Raw genomic sequence first — 17,596 nt, 5'->3', positions numbered from 1 at the left:
AATAACTTATACGTTAATGTTAATGTTAATGTTAACGTTAAATATAATGTATGTTTACAGGTGCTAATGTATAGCGCATATTGGGCCAGGTTCTTTTGCAGTTCCATAAAGTCACGAGTGCATCTATACATTCCCAAAGAGGTCCTGCTCAGAGCCAAAGCAGCCTGAACAGAGGATGGTGCTGTCTGATGAAGCATGGCTAAGGTGCACATAGGGGAGTGCTGAGTCAGTGAATCCCAGCTGAGGGCTAAGCCTGCAAAACTCCATAGAGCTGCTGGTAGAACTTTAAGCTGCATCCCCCAGCCGAATCCCTACAGGAGAATAGCAGAGAAAACTACCCCAGAGTTCATAAAATCATAGAGTCATAGAAGATTAGAATTGGAAGGAACCTCCGGAGGTCATCTAATCCAACCCCCTGCTCAAAGCAGTACCAACCCCAACTAAATCATCCCAGCCAGGGATCTGTCAAGCCGCAACTTAAAAACCTCTAAACATGGAGATTCCACCACCTCCCTAGGTAACCCATTCCAGTGCTTCACCACCCTCCTAGTGAAATTTTTTTTCCCTAATATCCAACCTAGACCTCCCCCAGTGCAACTTGAAACCATTGTTCCCTGTTCTGTCATCTACTACCATTGAGAACAGCCTAGCTCCATCCTCCCTGGAACCCCCTTTCAGGTAGTTGAAGGCTGCTATCAAATCCCCCCTCATTCTTCTCTTTTGCAGATTAAACAAGCCTACTTCCCTCAGCTTCTCCTCATAAGTCCTGTGCTCCAGACCCCTAATCATTTTTGTTGCCCTCCGCTGGACTCTCTCTAACTTGTCCACATCCTTTTTGTAGTGGGGGGGGGATCCAAAACTGAACACAATACTCCAAATGCGGCCTCACCAATGCCAAATAGAGGGGAATAATCACTTCCCTCGATCTGTTGGCAATGCTCCTACTAATGCAGCCCAATATGCTGTTAGCCTTCTTGGCAACCAGGGCACACTGCTGACTCATATCCAGCTTCTTATCCACTGTAACCCCCAGGTCCTTTTCTGCCAAACTACTGCCTAGCCCATCAGTCCCCAGTCTGAGCAGTGCATGGGATTCTTCCGTCCTAAGTGCAGGACTCTGCACTTGTCCTTGCTGAACCTCATGAGATTTCTTTTGGCCCAATCCTCCAATTTCTCTAAGTCACTCTGTATCCTATCCCTACCTTCCAGGATATCTACCACTCCCCCTAGCTTAGTGTCATCTGCAAACTTGCTGAGGGTGCAATCTACCCCATCCTCCAGATCATTAATGAAGATGTTGAACAAAACCAGCCCCAGGACCGACCCCTGGGGCACTCTGCTTGTTGCCGGCTGCCAGCTAGACATCGAGCCGTTGATCACTACCCGTTGAGCCCGATGATCTAACCAGTTCTCTATCCATTTTATAGTCCATTCATCCAACCCATACTTCTTTAACTTGCTGATAAGAATACTGTGGGAGACTGTATCAAAAGCTTTGCTAAAGTCAAGGTATACCATGTCCACCGCTTTCCCCACATTCACCTGGCATGGCACTCTAGATAAGAGGTCCCCAAACTATCGGGTGAGCCCCCCCAGGGGCTATGAAGGAACATTGGGGGGGGGGGGAGAGATGAAGCAGTGACCAGATTAGCCCCCACAGCGGGCAGGAAGGGAATGCCAGCCTGCTCTGTGCGGAGCTCTGCTCTGGTCCTGCCCCCAGCCCGGCATCAGTTTTCAGGCATGGCTCCCAACCTAGCCTCCCCATTGCAGCCTGTGGCCCGGCCATGGCCCTGGCACCTAGCTGTGGTCCCTGGCTGGTTTGGCTCCCAGCCCAGCCCTCATGCAGCAGCCCCTGGCCTGGCTGCAGCCCTGGCTCAGCACCCAGCTGCAGCGCTGGCCTCAGTCCCAGCACCTAGCCGTCCAGCTCTGGCTTCCATGACCCCCGGTCTCAGTGCTAAACATGGCCACTTGGCTCCTGGCCCGGCTTCTCCCTCCCACCCAGCCCCTGGTCTGGCCCCAGCTCCTGCCCATGCTCTCGGCCCCTGGAGTAAGGGAGGGCATGATGTAAAAAGTTTGGGTATCACTGCTCTAGACAAATGTTTACAAACCAGACAGTTGCATGTTAGCTTTGAATATGTACTGATGTGGAGAGATTAATTATGTATTGTTGTATATGATGTAGATAGATTATAAATTATTTGTATAGGTGTAATGAATTATATAGACTGGAAAATGCAATCTTTTTACCTATTTGATTAAATGACATTAAAAAAAAAGAATGGGTGTCAATGTGTGTTTGTGTGTGCATGTGCGTGCAGGGGGAGATGGTCTGGATAGAAAGAGGTTACTTATCAAAGTGACCCAGTAAATTGTGTTTTCTATGTATTTCCTCTCCACGTCCCTACCGTGAGGTTGTATTCCCTGCATTAGGGAGATGGAATCCATTTCCAAGCAGTTAGCTTTTAGAGGAGTACACATAACCTGTGCTCCCATATTTTAGAAGCAAAGGTACAGAAACCCCCAGCCCTTCAGTTTCTCTTCAATTCTGAGCATATCCTTTAAATCTCCAAAGCGGAGAGATGGAGGAAGGGCTGCTGTTGGTGTAATGGGGTGCATACCCCACATGGGCACTGAAAAGGTTAAGGGGAGCTGGAGAGCTCAAGTAGGGCACCTGGTGGCAATTACAGCACACTCAATTAAGGATGAGACCCAGGGGGGAGGAACTAGGGGCTAACTAACATAAAGGAAGGGCCTCAAGGGAGAAGGAGGAAAGCCCAGAGGGAGAGACTAGTTGGCCTTAGGATCCTCTCCTGAGAGAGAATGCTGCTAATGTGCTAGGAGAGCCATTGAGAAATCACAGGGTGAAGCAAGAAGTAGCCTGGCTAAAAGGGCAGATACCAGATCTTCATGAGGGAAGCCCTGGAAAGTGTTTGCTTGCTACCAGAACTGGAAGGACTCTACAGAGCCTGAAAAGGTGTTGTGGAAGACCAGCCAAGCTAGGAAAAAGTCTGGGGAAGTGGCAAGGGGTCAGCGTGAGCAGACTTTAGCTTTATTTATCCAGCCTCTATTATCAGCCAATAAGTAATATTTTCAAAGGTGCCTAAGTGACTTAGAAATCTAAGTCTCATCTTCAAAAGTGACTTAGGAGCCTAGTGACCTTCATGGTGACTCAAGCTTTTGTCAGCTTTTGTTGATAAAACAGTGCTGGCGTACACACTGCAATCACACCCACCCACCAACAAAACTGCCCTGCTTTTTTGACAAAATAAAACCACTTCCATGAGAGACGTAGGGCTTTTGTCCACAGAGCTAGGGTGAGGCAGTCCTCCTCTTACAGCAGGGGTGGGGCTGTCATTCTTGTCAATTTCACTGCTCTGGAGCAGTGAAATTGACAAGAAAGCAGGGAGGGCTGGTTCTGCTCCTGGCTGGGAGCAGAGCAAGAAGCCCGGGCTGCTACAAGCCTGGGGCAATTGGTTCCCGGCTCCCAGCTGTGAGCTGGGATTGGGCAAGCCACGGGTTGCTGCAAGCCCAGCTCCCAGCTGCGAGCCAGGATGCGAGCGGCTGCGAGCCCGGACCGGGTGGGTGCGGGTGGCTAGAGCCTGGCTTCCGGCTGAGACTGGGGAGTCAAAGGGCAGTCCATAGGGAGCCCAGGAGTCTCTCAGCTCCCGCCACATTGCCCCGTAGGTCGGTGGACATGCTCCTGGCAAGGATGCACTCCACCGACCCAAGGAGAGCAGTGTGGACATCGGCGACTGCTGTAATTATAGCAGTAGCTGTAAGCTGACATTTCTTATGTTGATTTATTTTTCTAGTGCAGACAAGGCCCCAGAAAATCACTGGGATTCAGTTTGGTGCCTCCTCTCCCTGTGCAATGAAGAGAGAGAGGTGCTTCAGAAAGGGATTCAAAAGCCAGCCTGGTAGGTGGCTCCCTGCCTAAGGCAGCCAATGGGCGATGCAAAACCCAGGGTGTATCGTAAGCCCTGCCCTTCTCATGAAGTTCAGCATCGAAGTCTGGGCTGCAGGGGAGTGCCTATCTCTGCCTGGGGTACTTAGCTGAAATCCCTGTCTTGGGGCTAGGTGTCTAGGCTGTTTTTGCAAAAAGCCTGGGGGGAGGGGAAAGGAGGAGGATGACCTTACCACTGGGCTATGGGATATTCCGATGTTGGGCTCCCTCCATCTCTCCTGTTGAAGCTGCTCCACTATCAATAAATAAATCAGAGAATGATCTGGAGAGACAAAGCATGAGTGATTCTCTAGCCTGGTGGTTGGTGCACTCACCTGGAAACCCAGGATCCAGGACCCTTGCTCCAATTAATTTTTAAAAATTATGTATCCAATGTGAGAAAGCTTCAACACGAGAGACTGAGAGAGCTCCACACCAGAATATCCCATGGCTGGGCACTCACCTGAGAGGTGACAGATTCCTGTTCAAATACCTTCTCCCCCTCAGGGAGGGAGAACTTGGGGCCTCCCACATCCCAGGTGAGAACCCTAATCTGGGCTAAAAGTTTTTAGAAAGCTCTCTTCCTCCCACCCTCCCAGCTGTTTTGTGTAAGCTTGCCTATGGGGGCTGATCCAGTAGGTAAGCTCCGAGTGTGCGTACCAGCTAGGAACCTGCAGGTGAGTTAGACGGAGGAATGCCAATCTTTCCCCTGGATTTTGCATCGCTCTAGGACTTAATTTCCCAGATGCCTGGCATGGGGGCTGCAGCGTGCATGTGCAGAGGCACAAACATAGGGGCCTAGGGATCTTTTATTGCCAAAATTTAGGCACCTATAGGTTTGGCAGCGGCTGAGTGGGGGTTTTGTGAATTCCAGTGGCATCTGATTCTGAGATTTCAGCACCTTAGGTGGTAGTTAGGCACCAAAGTCCTTTGGTAAATCTATCTCTTGGGCACTTTTGAAAATATTACTCAACATCTTTACTTGCAAATTCTGCAATGTGCAGGCAGCAAAGACTCTACACTGCCAAAGAAGGACAAGGTGGCATATGAAGATGTTCTCACGTATATTTTAGGGGTCTCTATATAAGACCTTGAATGGCTGGGGCACTTGAATACATTTTTTAAAAGCTCCATGTGTTCCCTTCTGAAATCTTACAGCCTGCTGTAATGTTTAGATATCTTGGAGACTGGTGCCCCAGAAATATGAAGATGTAAATGAGTGAAATTTGAGTGAAATTTATTATAATTCCATTTATCTGAGATCTCTTTACATTGCAAACACTGCAGGCTCTAGTATCTTATATTCATGTGTGGCAGCACATGACCAAAAAGTGGATTCTAGTGGCATTAGATTCTCTCTAGTTTGGGGACATTTTGTCTAGAGCTGGTCAAAATTTTTCATTTGACAAATGAAAATTCTTTGCTTTTTAATTTTTTTCATTTTAACATAAGTTTTTTTTTATTTTCAAAACCAAAATTGACTCTGAATTTTTTAATACTACTTATAATTTTCTAACCAGATCATTTTGACCTTTGTGGAGGCTATATTTGGTTGACTTATTGGATAAGGCCCAGGACTGGTCAGAAAATTGGGTGGCCTTCCGCAAGTCACCATCTTTCTGTGTCTTAGTTTCCTGATCTGTATAAATGGGAATAATGACCCTTATTTAGCATTGTTAAACATATGAAGATCTTATTCGAGGTATTGCAAATTGCGATACCTATAGTTAAAGGTTGTCTGATGCATTTGATTATAAGACCGTTTTCTGTTGCTTATAAACTTTGCCCAACCTTAATCATTTGGCTGTAATCGTGAGTTCAATTCTTCCATGCTAACTGTCTGCCTAAGGCTGAAGATTTTTCAGAAAATTTCAGCAAAAATAGTTCACCTATTTCGCAGAATGAATTTAGGGAAAAATACATTGTTTTGCCCATGTTAAAAAATTCTTAAAGTTGTTTTGTTGAGAAGCCCAAGTGCTTCCGTTCTTTGGAGCAGAGAGTGAAACTTGTCAGGGGAGTCACGGATATGCCTTTTGCTGTCCCTCTGAAAAAAATCACCCACGTCTGACAAGATGCATAAACATGTTGCATCAAGCAATTTTTTTACTTTAGAACTTGGACGGAATTACATATGCTGGGCATGTTCACTTCAAGGCCAAAAAGCCCTAAAATCCCACATTGTATTTATTATGTGAAAATGAACAAAACTGCTCTGCTAGATCCTACAAGCTTGACTCTGTTCGCACTACATCATTTTTACACTTGAATAAATAAATGAAATTACTGCTAATTTATGCTGGTATTAGAGGAGAATCAGGTTCTACATGCCCCCTCCCACACCCCTTTTCACAAAACCATCATAAAATTCCAACACCCCCAGATTTGCTTGAGATTCTATACCAGTCCTCCGCCATGGATACGTCTGCTGTACACAGCAATCAAAAATGGAAATTACGGAACAGAACACAGTTTATCAACTCTACGCCTGGGATTCTGATCCTATAACAAGGCAGACTGGGCTTTGATCTTATCTGACTGCTGAAAATCTCTCACCCTCAGTCTTCTCCCCTCCAGGATGAGAATCAAAAAACTACAAAAGTAAATATTGCCGTGGCCAACAGAGGGTACTTCTGAAATCAAATTAAATATTTGGTTTAGGGATCATTATGGAAATTATGTCACAAGTTTTGTTCAACATCTTCATAGATTGCACCCTCAGCAAGTTTGCAGATGACACTAAGCTAGGGGGAGTGGTAGATACCCTGGAAGGTAGGGATAGGATACAGAGTGACTTAGACAAATTGGAGGATTGGGCCAAAAGAAATCTGATGGCGTTCAACAAGGACAAGTGCAGAGTCCTGCACTTTGGACGGAAGAATCCCATGCACAGCTACAGACTGGGAACCAACGGGCTAGACAGCAGTTCTGCAGAAAAGGACCTGGGGGTTACAGTGGATAAGAAGCTGGATATGAGTCAGCAGTGTGCCCTGGTTGCTAAGAATGCCAACAGGATATCGGGCTGCATTAGTAGGAGCATTGCCAGCAGATGGAGGGAAGTGATTACTCCCCTCTATTTGGCATTGGTGAGGCTGCATTTGGAGAATTGTGTCCAGTTTTGGGTCCCCCCCCACCACAGAAAGGATGTGGACAAGTTGGAGAGAGTCCAGCAGAGGGCAACAAAAATGATTAGGGGGCTGGAGCACAAGACTTATGAGGAGAGACTGAGGGAACTAGATTTGTTTAATCTGCAAAAGAGAAGAATGGGGGGGATTTGATAGCAGCCTTTAACTTCCTGAAAGGGGGTTCCAGGGAGGATGGAGCTAGGCTGTTCGCAGTGGTGGCAGATGACAGAACAGGGAACAATGGTCTCAAATTGCAGTGTGGGAGGTCTAGGTTGGATATTAGGAAAAACTTTTTCACTAGGAGGGTGGTGAAGCACTAGAATGGGTTACCTAGGGAGATGGTGGAATCTCCATGTTTAGAGGTTTTTAAGCTGCGGCCTGACAAAGCCCTGGCCGGGATGATTTAGCTGAGGTTAGTCCTGTTCTGAGCAGGGGGTTGGACTAGATGACCTGAGGTCCCTTCCAACTCTAATATTCTATGATTCTAAGTTGGCTGGATGTGCAGCAAAGCTCTTTGAGCTTGAAGATAAGGGTGATGTGCTTCCATTGGAGACATTTACCTCTCTACGTATTGATTCATGGCTCCCATCCCCACCCCGAACACACACACACATGTGCCAGTAAATCTTAGCAATGGAAAAAGGGAGAGATCAAAACAAAAGAAGGTAATAAAATAAGATTAGCAGGGTCTCCCCACAGCGCTGCTTATCTAACATGATGCGTTTTGTTGCAGGGTCGGTTGAAGAGAGAGATTGAGCCGGGTGGAGTGATAAGGAGCATTTTTTCGGTTACAGCTTCTAGTCCACTCGTTCCCCTTCGTCGCGTGACCAACAAAGTGAGCCCTGAGTTCACCATTTCACAACTTTTTATCTAAAAACTTGTAGATACACACACTTCTACAACGCCCCATATAATCCCTATTTGGTGATATAAATGGTTATAAAATGACTATTAATGGATAGGGAAGGCATATAATTATACCCGCCCCTGTTTGTTATTTACCACTTGACCTGCGTGGCAAAAGCATTTTTGCTATGAATCTAACAAATTAGCAACAAGGGAAGAACCAGGGGGAGAGGTCTGGGAAAGAAGAGAACTCTTCTTACTACATTCTTTGTCCAGGTGCTGGAGGGAGGAACAGAAAGAGGAACATAGCCTACTCCTATGACGACCTTGTTCTCTCTTTGAGTGATTGCTCATATCTATTCCAATATAGGTGTGTGCGCGCTGGCACTTTTTCCTGGAACTTTTTTCTCTTAGCAGCCCTGCAGGGTCAGCTCAGGTGCCTCCTGGAGGGCCGTGCTCATGCCGCGGTATATAGGGTGCTGCCGACCCCGCGGGCCCTCAGTTCCTTCTTTCCGCCTGTGACAGTTGCTGGAACGTCTGCCTCTTGCATATCGCAAGTAGCCTCCCTTAGCATTTAGTGCTTTCTTTGTTAGTTGATTGTGGTATTTACAACTCTTTAGCAGTTAATAGATAGTAAGCAAGCACCCTTCGGGGCTACATTAGAGCCATGCCTGGCTCCACTGGCTTCAAAGCCTGCACCATGTGTGCTAAAGTTTTTTCCGTGGGTGATCCTCACGACCGCTGCCTCCGATGCCTCGGAGAGAAGCACGGACGAGAAAAATGCAAAATCTGCAAAGCCTTCAAGCCACGCACCCAAAAAGAGCGGGATGCCAGGCTGAAGGCTATCCTGATGGAGTCTGCACTCCGGCCGAACTCTGAGCCATTGAGATCACGGGCAGCACCGAGCGTCTCCTCGGTCCGGAGCGCCCCAACGGCACCGGCACCGAAGCCAGCGGTGCCGAAGAAGAAGAAGCGGCCCGAGGCCGCATGTATGGACTCCTCCCTGCGACCGGTACAGCAGGGAATGTCACAGGAGATCCCCAGCCACGTGCTGTGGAGGTTACTACGGCACCGGCATCTCCTCGCAGGGAGCCTCCCCCGACTCCTTGGGGTGGGGGAGCGCCTCTGCAAGGGCTGTCGACGCCGGAGCTTTCACGGCGGCATGTGCCCTCATGGGCCTGCCCACGCCTCCATCCCCCTCTTGGCCAAGGGCTCCGGGACCAGTGTCTTGGGGTAAACCCGCGCTGGGTTGTCCAGTGGGTGGAGGAGACAGGAGTCGAGATCTCCCCCCAGATGGTCAAGGAGGGTCGAGAGTGCGGGCTCCCCTCCTAGCTCTGACTTGGAGTCATCAAGCGCCTCGACACCGCGGCACCGGGAAGCCCAAGCAGCATGTCTAGATGCTGATCATTGGTACTTGGCCTGCTACCAGATACAAAAGACTTATATAGGGGTTGCTTAGGTTCATTTACAAGTTGATCGTATAGTGGAATTTGATTAACAGTTTATACTTAACAGGAAAGACAATTTTATGTAAAATGGGGTACGCCAGATGTTTTCACAGGAAAGACCAAAGAGTCACTTGATTATACAATGTGGTTATCAGGTACCCTGGCTATCACCCAAAGATGGGTGGCTACACAATACATGTTCCAATGCTAATTTGTATGGAGTAAGTTCCTGTGGGGCCAGGAAGACAGGGGAACACGAACCGATACTTATCAGAACAGGAGATGTCTGTTCACAGACTTTAAAAGGCCTAAGGCTTCCAACAGAGAATTAGCATTTAGAATGTGGTTTCAGAGACATCCTGTGGGATTTTAGCATCTTTATCTTAGTTTCAGTTGGGGCATCCTGTTAATGGTTCAACCTGGGGCTTCTATTTCAGTTTCAGGCTACAACTTCAGGCCAGGCTTTCTATGATCAATTTCAGGCCAGGCATTCTATTAATCAATTCTATGATTAATTCTTTGACTCCACAGTACCTATTGGGTAGGTCTGCCCAGCTCCAGACACCGCTAGAACGTTGCCCTGATATGCTCCCTCCGTCCCTAACTTCAAGCCTAGAAAGTTGCTGTGATCAGCACATGATTATTGCTTGTGTAATACATGGCCTTTTTAGCCCAAGTCAGGAGTCCTGCGGAGGACAATTCGTGTCCAAAGCCTGGGCCCAACTCCCAGCCCTCCAGGAATGTGGCCCAGCACTGACATCCTTTGTCCCTGCGCCCACAGGTTTGTCTAGTGTAGAGGTGGCTAAGCTATCATGGTCAACAAAGCTGTAGAAAGGGCCTTACAGAAAGGCCTCTTTAACACAGAGGTAGAATCTGCAGCTGCTAGAGGTCCCACCATGCAAGAATACATGTTGATCTAAGCAGAGACCTTGCACATGAAGATCCGCTGTGTGGCTGGCTCCTATGCCCCTCAGTTATAGTACGGATCACAGCGGCTCAGTGAGTGCTGGGACCCATTGTCTCTGTGGAGCACAAAGAGCTGCTGTCTCTGAAGGAGCCACACTCAGTGCTTAATAGATGTGTACAATGGGAGGGAAGGGGGTGTCAGAAGAGGTCATAAACCCAGCAAAAATATTTTTTTTAACTGAACCAGGTTGCTGAGGGCTGCATGGTAAGGACCATCTTACCAAAGCTGCTGCTCCAGCCAGATCTTGAGAGACATGCCACTTTTTTTCAGATCACTTTCGGCACTGGCCTCGCTGCACTGGTGAGCCCATCATCCGCTGCTGGAGGGGGGCGGGGGGAGTGGAGCCACTCGCTGACCCCACCCAGAGGCTGCAAGTGACCGCCAGGCCTAGCATCACCAGGGCCCGTCACCTGGCCAGACCCCACGAGTGGGTGCCTGCTTCTCTCCCCTCCGAGGGGTAGGCCAGGCTAGCTCCTGACCAATGCGACAGGCCCAGTTGAAGGGGGGTTACGCCACTCCCCCCTCGGTGCTCCCCTTCCAGCACCTCCCCAGGCCACCGGTGGCCCAGCTGAGAGCAGGGCCGTCACTAGCCTGAGCTGGGTTGGGTGAGGGGTGGTGCTGGCCGGCCTGGCCCCAGATGGACTGAAGGAAGCATGTGGGGGGCTGTGAGAGGGGAGAGGAGAAGCTTATGGGGTGCGGGGGGAGGGGAAGGGTCTGCAGGGGGTGTGGGAAGGAGGGGAGACGGGGGGGGTGAGAAGGGAGGGGAGGGGGAAAGGTCTGTGGGGGAGGGGTGGTGTGAAGTGGGGGAGGGGAGGGGCGGGCCTGCGGAGGGAGTGGCTACGGGTCCCCGTCGGCAGTTGGCCCGGCTCTCCTCTCCGGCAGGGGGCGCTGCGCTCTCCCTGTGCCCCTCACGCTGCCGGCCTCTCTAGCCCGCGGGAATCGTGCATCTCTATCGCTGCTGGTCGTCGCCTAGCAGCCGCAGCCGCAGCCCGCTCGCTGCCGAGGTCGCCACGCGTTATCCGTGGGGTCGGGCGACAGCCGGGCCCGGCCCCTGCCTGGGCAGGTGTCGGGAGAGGCGCGAGCGAGGGCCCGCCCTCCGCAGGTGCAGGGGTGGGGCCGCCACGCGCAGGTGCCGCATGCGCAGTGTGTTTTCGGGTGAGTCCGCGCTGCGCAGCGGCGTGAGGTGCTGCCGCCCCCCAGCCCTCAGGTACGGGGGCGGGTCTCGTCTCCAGGGGTGTGCCCGGCGGGAGGGGCGGTTGTCCAGGCTCCAGGAGCCCCTCCGCCCGTGAGCCTGGCTGAGCCCTGCTCCGAGCCCGGGGCGGCGGGGCCGAGAGAGCCTAGCCCGTGTGAACAGGCACCGGTATGAGCACGTCCGCTCCAGAGCGAGCCTGTCCCCACAGCAGTGGGGCATCGGGTCACCCTACGGCCAGGGCGGGCCCGTCTCCGCGGGGCCACGGCTCTGCCTGCTGACCGATTGTCCCTGCAGAGCGGGGGCCCTGCCCTGTGCCGACCCGTGGCTGGGTTGAGGCGCCGCCACCGGGCAGCGTCTTATAACCAGGAATGGGGGGGGGCTGGACGGGACCTCGAGGTCGTGCTGCCCAGCCCCCCACAGCGAGCAGGACCAGGTAAGCCTGGACCCTCCCTGCCGGGTGTTTGTCCACCCTGTTCTTAGAAACCTCCAGTGACGGATTCCACCGCCTCCCTAGGGAGCCTGCTTCACTGCTTACCCGTGCCTGTCCCCTATACCTCTCCTTAGAGCAGGACACACATGAGGGGTTCGTTGCGTTCCCAGCATCCAGCAGCAACAGGCTTGGAGTGTGACTGGGCCTGAGCCTGGTCTCTCTCTTGTTAATGCACCTGTGTAATGCTTTGGTTAATGGAATTATTTCTGATTCACAGTGATGTAAGTGTGACCAGATTCAGGCCCTAGGTCTGTGTCACACACGCTCTGCCTCTAGCACCATAGAAATGTTGTGTAAGTTGCTTACTCACAAGTGATCTTATCACTTACCAAGATAGGGGGTTGGTGCCATTCATTTACCATTTTGCCTTGGGAACCTTCTCACTGCCACTGTTGAACAAATGATAAATACTAATGTTAATAATCCTCTGGACTCTGCAATCCAAGTGTTCTTCATCCTACAATATCGTTCTGCCCTGCTGGATGTGGAGAATTTAAAACATTTACATTTAAAAGAAGTCGTCTTTTTTAGGAAAAGACAGTGTATAGTGAGGATTTGTTAAAGGAAATGATAGAGTTCAGATGGAGCTCCAGGTATCATAAATCTAACCAGTTTGGAAAGTGCCTCTGGCACAAAATACAGTGAATATTAAATGATTTTTTTCTCATTGTTGCAGAGCAAAGTACAATAAGAAGAGTTTTTCAAAAGTGTAACTAACTGCACAACTGGCTTGATCACAAATATTAGATATTATGGTGATAGAATTTCTTAAGTGTCTTTTAGCTCTGTTACTATAAACTGAGGAATGGGGACAGCATTTGAACTGTTATGTGCTGTGTTCGAATTGGAAAAGGTACAGAGAAGGCAACGTAAATGATTGTGTATGGAACAACTTCCATATAAGAGATTCAAAAGACGGACTTTTCAGCTTGGAAAAGAACAACTAAGGAGGGATTGGAGAGAGTCATAAAGTCATGAATGGTGTGGAGAAAGTGAATAAGGAAGTGTTATTTACTCCTTCACATAATAAAAGAAATAGGAGTGACCCGATTACATTAATAGGCAGCAGGTTTAAAACTAACAAAAGGAAGTACTTCTTCACAAAACACACAGTCAACCTGTGGAACTCATTGCCAGGGGATGTTATGAAGCCAAAACTATAATGGGGTTCAAAAAAGAATTAAATAAGTTCATGGATGACAGGTCTGTCAATGGCTACTAGCCAAAATGGTAACGGATGCAGCCCCATGCTCTGGGGTGTTCCCAGCCTCTGACTGCCAGAAGCTGGAGCTGGACGATGGGATGGATCAGTGACTGTTCTATTCATTTCTTCTGAAGCACCTGGCATTAGCCACTGTCAAAGGACAGGGTACTGGGCTAGATGGACCATTGGTCTGACCCAGTATGGCTGTTCTTATGTTCAGCCTTTTCATTTAGACTAGTATCCCTAATCTCATCATTAGTTAACTTCATTTTTAAACATTTCAAAGCTTGGCATTTGAACTGCCAGGCTATAAGTAGTGCGATATTTGACTCTTTCTGAAAAGTCAGTTTCTCTTCTAACTTCTTACCTGTTGTTTATGAAATACTCAAAAAAGGGTTTATTTTTGTGTCTTTTTCATTTCAGGTCCCTTTTGGAAAGCATGTATCTGAAGCCATGAATACAAATAAACAGTGGGATGTTAACAAAGCGCTGGCTGTTGCCAACCTCTTCCATTTTCTTTACAGTGCAGGAAACGCCTGTGTGATTCCATTTTTAACTCTTTACTTCCGGCAGCTGGGATTGACTGCCCCTTTAGTAGGTATTACCATAGGAATTAAGCATTTAATATCATCTCTCTGGGCTCCACTATGCTCCTACTTTGCAAAAAGCCACAGTAAAAGGAAAGTTCTCATTACTGGATCATTGCTGTGTTCGGTGGGAACAGGTTTGCTGCTTACACTTGTCCCACCATTGAGCAAGGACATCATGTATAAATATTGTAATATAAGCCAGCAATCAAGCATCTTATTGAATGCAACAGAGGTGCCTGACCTGAGTCTGAACAATCTGAGTGCTGTAAATCCCAATACTGTTACCAAGAAAGAAATGGTGTCTGCAGAAACACTAAGAACAGCCACAAATGTTTTGGTGACTAGTGGAAAGCCACCACTAACAAGTTCAGCTTTCCAAGGATTGTTTAGCTTTACAGATACACTGAAGAAGAATGGTGCAGGAATTGGTGAAGTGGGTACAAGTGCAGACCATTACAATAATGGGCATTCTGGCAAGACAGATTCTCCTATGAATGCAATTAACCAGATGATACAAGAACTTGAGACACTTGCTTCAAATGAAACACCAATCCATAGACTTGAGAAGGCAACCAGCAGCCCAGCCTCTGGAGATTTGAATGTAAACAATAATCCTGAGAAAAACCTTTCTGTTGGTGGAAGTACTGAGTTTTCTTTATTTCAAACAAACCTTCACCCTGTTGTTGGAGCTTCTTATGTTTTTGGAAATCTGTCGGGTCACTGGGACAAAGTTCGGGATGTCAACTTTGAGCTCCTACAAGATATTAACTTTCTTGACAGAGAGCACCAGATTTTTCTCATGGTGCTAGGTGCTGTTGTGTTTTGGGAACTGTTGGCTGCACCTCTCGAATGGATAGTTGATGACAGCCTTTATGAATATCTTGACTTTGTTGATGCAACTGACAGATATGGGAAGCTTTGGATTTGGAGTTATTTGGGTGCATCTGGAGGAGCCTGCAGTATCACCATATTTGTAGATCAGTTGAACTGTTTCCTCAGTCCTAAAATCTCTCGTCTCACTGTGCACTTCTATGGTTATGCTCTACTGATCATTCTCACATTGCTCATCAGTGTCTTTCTTCCTATCCATGTTTCCAAGAAAACAGAGCATGTGAACAAAACCGTCAAAGCTCTGAATCTCATTGGAAGTGATGGCCGAACAATTCTGTCTGCTGTCACCGTCTTCCTTACAGGGGTCATTGGATCTACTGTGCAGAATTTCCTCTTCTGGCAAATGCAGGACCAAGGCAGCAGTGAATTATACATGGGTCTCTCAGTGGCAATTGGACTGATTGCTGAAATTCTGCTTTATATCTTTAAAAGCAAGTTACTAAGGGCTCTCTCAAGTAGTGGCACTGTTGCACTGAGTTTAAGCTGCCTTTCAGCACAGCTTCTGTACTATTCGTTCCTGTGGAATGCGTGGTCAGTTTTGCCTGCTCAGATTTTGTGCGCCTTCAGTAATGGTGCCTTATGGTGGGCAGTTAATATGTTGGTTGACGACGTAGCCAGTCCTGGAACAGAGAGATCTCTGCATATCGTCCTCCAAGGCCTCTCATATGGTTGTGGAGCTAGCCTGGGAAGCTTTGCAGGCGGATTTGTTGTGAGCAGCTTTGGCTTGGCAGTTCTGTATAGGGCGTGCTCTATAAGTTTGGCACTCTGGTTAATCTTGTTCCTGATAGTCCAGTCTAAATTGCCTCGGCAGAAAAAAATTAATTATTCTCGTCTCCTGGCTGCAGATCCTAGTGATGTGAGTGACTCTGATGAGGAGAAGGAAAGGGACTGGCTGGTGAAAGCTATGAAAGATGAGAACTTCAATAGGAATTGGTAACATAATCACATTTGATCAGCTAATCTGCAGTAGAACAAATTCAGGGTACAAAGGTGAAATTATGAGGCAGAAGGGAAAGAAATGTCTAATAATGATAAATAATTCATAAGTGGCGGAATATACAGTGTACATATTTGCTTGGAAAGTCATGTATAAAGACCATATTTTATAAATCTTTTATTTTCTTAAGATTAATTTACAGTAAATATTTGTAGCACTTTAACTTAATCATTACATTTCCAAAATCCAAGTGGAAGGCCTTTTGAGATGTCCATTTACTAAAACGAATGCAGTTTAGTTTTTAATCAAAAAGGCAAAATTTGGATGCACATTTCTCAGATCTGTAGCTGCTGAAATTGGGAACTGTACCTTAGCACAGTCTCATCAATGTTTTAAAAAGACTTACAGTGCACTAATGTCAGTAAAGCACCATCCCTCCAAGACTCACTCTTCAACAAACAAGGATTATTAATCAAAGAAACATCCTGTATGCTTTATTTTGACCTCTAAAATCAGTCTTGCTATAGGCTGGGTCTCAGTGAAAAGTTACATTGGCATAGCTACGTCGGTCAAGGGTGTGAAAAACCACACCTTTGGCTAACATAGCTAGGGTGACAAAACTCCCAGTACGGACACAACTATGTCAACAAAAGAGTGCTTCTGTTGATATAGCTAAAATATTTGGGGAAGTGGTGTCCCTGCATGGACAGAAAAAACCCTTCTGTTAGTGTAGGCTGCATCAACAGGCAGAGGCTCTGTTGGCATAATCTCAATAGCATAGACACAGTCACAGACTGTACATGTTTATGGTGGCAGTGTAGTCTAGTGGATAGTGCACCAGACAGTCTCAGAAGACCTGGCTTCCTCTGCCACTGGCTTGCTGGATGACTTTGGGCAAATCACTTTCCCTCTCTGCATCTCAGTTTTCCCCATCTGTAAAAAGGGGATAATGATACTGACCTCTTTTGTAAAGGTCTTTGAGGTCTATGGATTAAAAGTCCTATATGAGAGCTAGGTATTATTTAGTTAGGAGTGTAATTGTTTAGGTGGCTGTGAAGACTATGCTGACAAATCAATGGGCTTCCTTATAGTCAATATTTTTAAAAATGGGTGGCTGGAGTACAGCCCCAAATGTTGGCTTACTGAGTTCAACAAAGCATCATGTGGCCTCCCTTATCTTTAACATATTGTGTCCTTGGACCTCTGAGGACCACCTATTTCGTCTTGATCTGAGTAGCGTCTGCTTGAATCAAGATGCAGTAATGCATGCTGGTGATCTATGTATGTACTTAGCATGGTATTGATAAATGTGCTTAGTGCTGAACTGCTCCCATTAAAATCAATAAGACCATTGACTTCTGTGGGAGCACAGTTAGGCCCAGGCCAAGTGCTTTTGAAAATCCCATCCATACAGTCCCCATCACTGAAGTATCACAGACCTTAGTAAATCAGCCTTGTGAGGTTGGGACGTAGTATCACCTGCATTTTAGATGGAATCAGAAAGATGGAGTGACTCACCCAAGGTCAGACAAGGTGTTTTCAGTGGCGCTGAGAACTGAATCCAGATCTCCTAAAACCCAGTACACTCCTGTAACCTAAGTGCTATCCTTCCTCTACCTGGACTCTGTGCAGACTGCATCTCCATATTAAGGTTAAGAGAGCACCATCTTTTATATCTTTCAAAAGATAACCGATCTCTGCTTTATTTTGTGCAAGTTAAATGTGGCACATTTTACACCCCTTTGATTGTGGTAAATTTGGGCAACCTGTGTTTTTAAATACACTATTTAGTAGTTGCATTTGGATGGGAATATATCTGCTGTTCTCAGGGGCTGGTAAATGAATAACTTTAAAGAGCCCCTAGATTTGTCCAATTATAATCTCAAAAGCATGTAAATTTCAACATAGTTTTCTTCATAGGCATCTACAAAATAAAAATGATTTGGCTGACCACACCAAAATGGGC

At 47.5% G+C, this 17,596-nt stretch overlaps 1 protein-coding gene across 1 annotated transcript; it reads left to right on the top strand.

The window, feature by feature from the left end:
- Positions 1 to 13,557: 13,557 nt before the first annotated feature.
- MFSD6L (major facilitator superfamily domain containing 6 like) lies at positions 13,558 to 16,464 on the top strand. The gene has a single exon (XM_067547877.1). It carries the CDS (start codon positions 13,666 to 13,668, stop codon positions 15,628 to 15,630), a length of 1,965 nt encoding a protein of 654 aa, XP_067403978.1. The 5' UTR covers positions 13,558 to 13,665; the 3' UTR covers positions 15,631 to 16,464.
- The last annotated feature ends 1,132 nt before the right edge of the window (positions 16,465 to 17,596 follow it).

This window comes from Emydura macquarii, unplaced genomic scaffold (assembly GCF_026122565.2).
Source record: "Emydura macquarii macquarii isolate MOO-44397 ecotype Brisbane River unplaced genomic scaffold, CSIRO-AGI_Emac_v2 contig_1230, whole genome shotgun sequence".
Taxonomy (NCBI): domain Eukaryota; kingdom Metazoa; phylum Chordata; order Testudines; family Chelidae; genus Emydura; species Emydura macquarii.
Note: the sequence above shows the minus strand (reverse complement) of the source record. Positions and strands in the feature narration are given on the sequence as shown.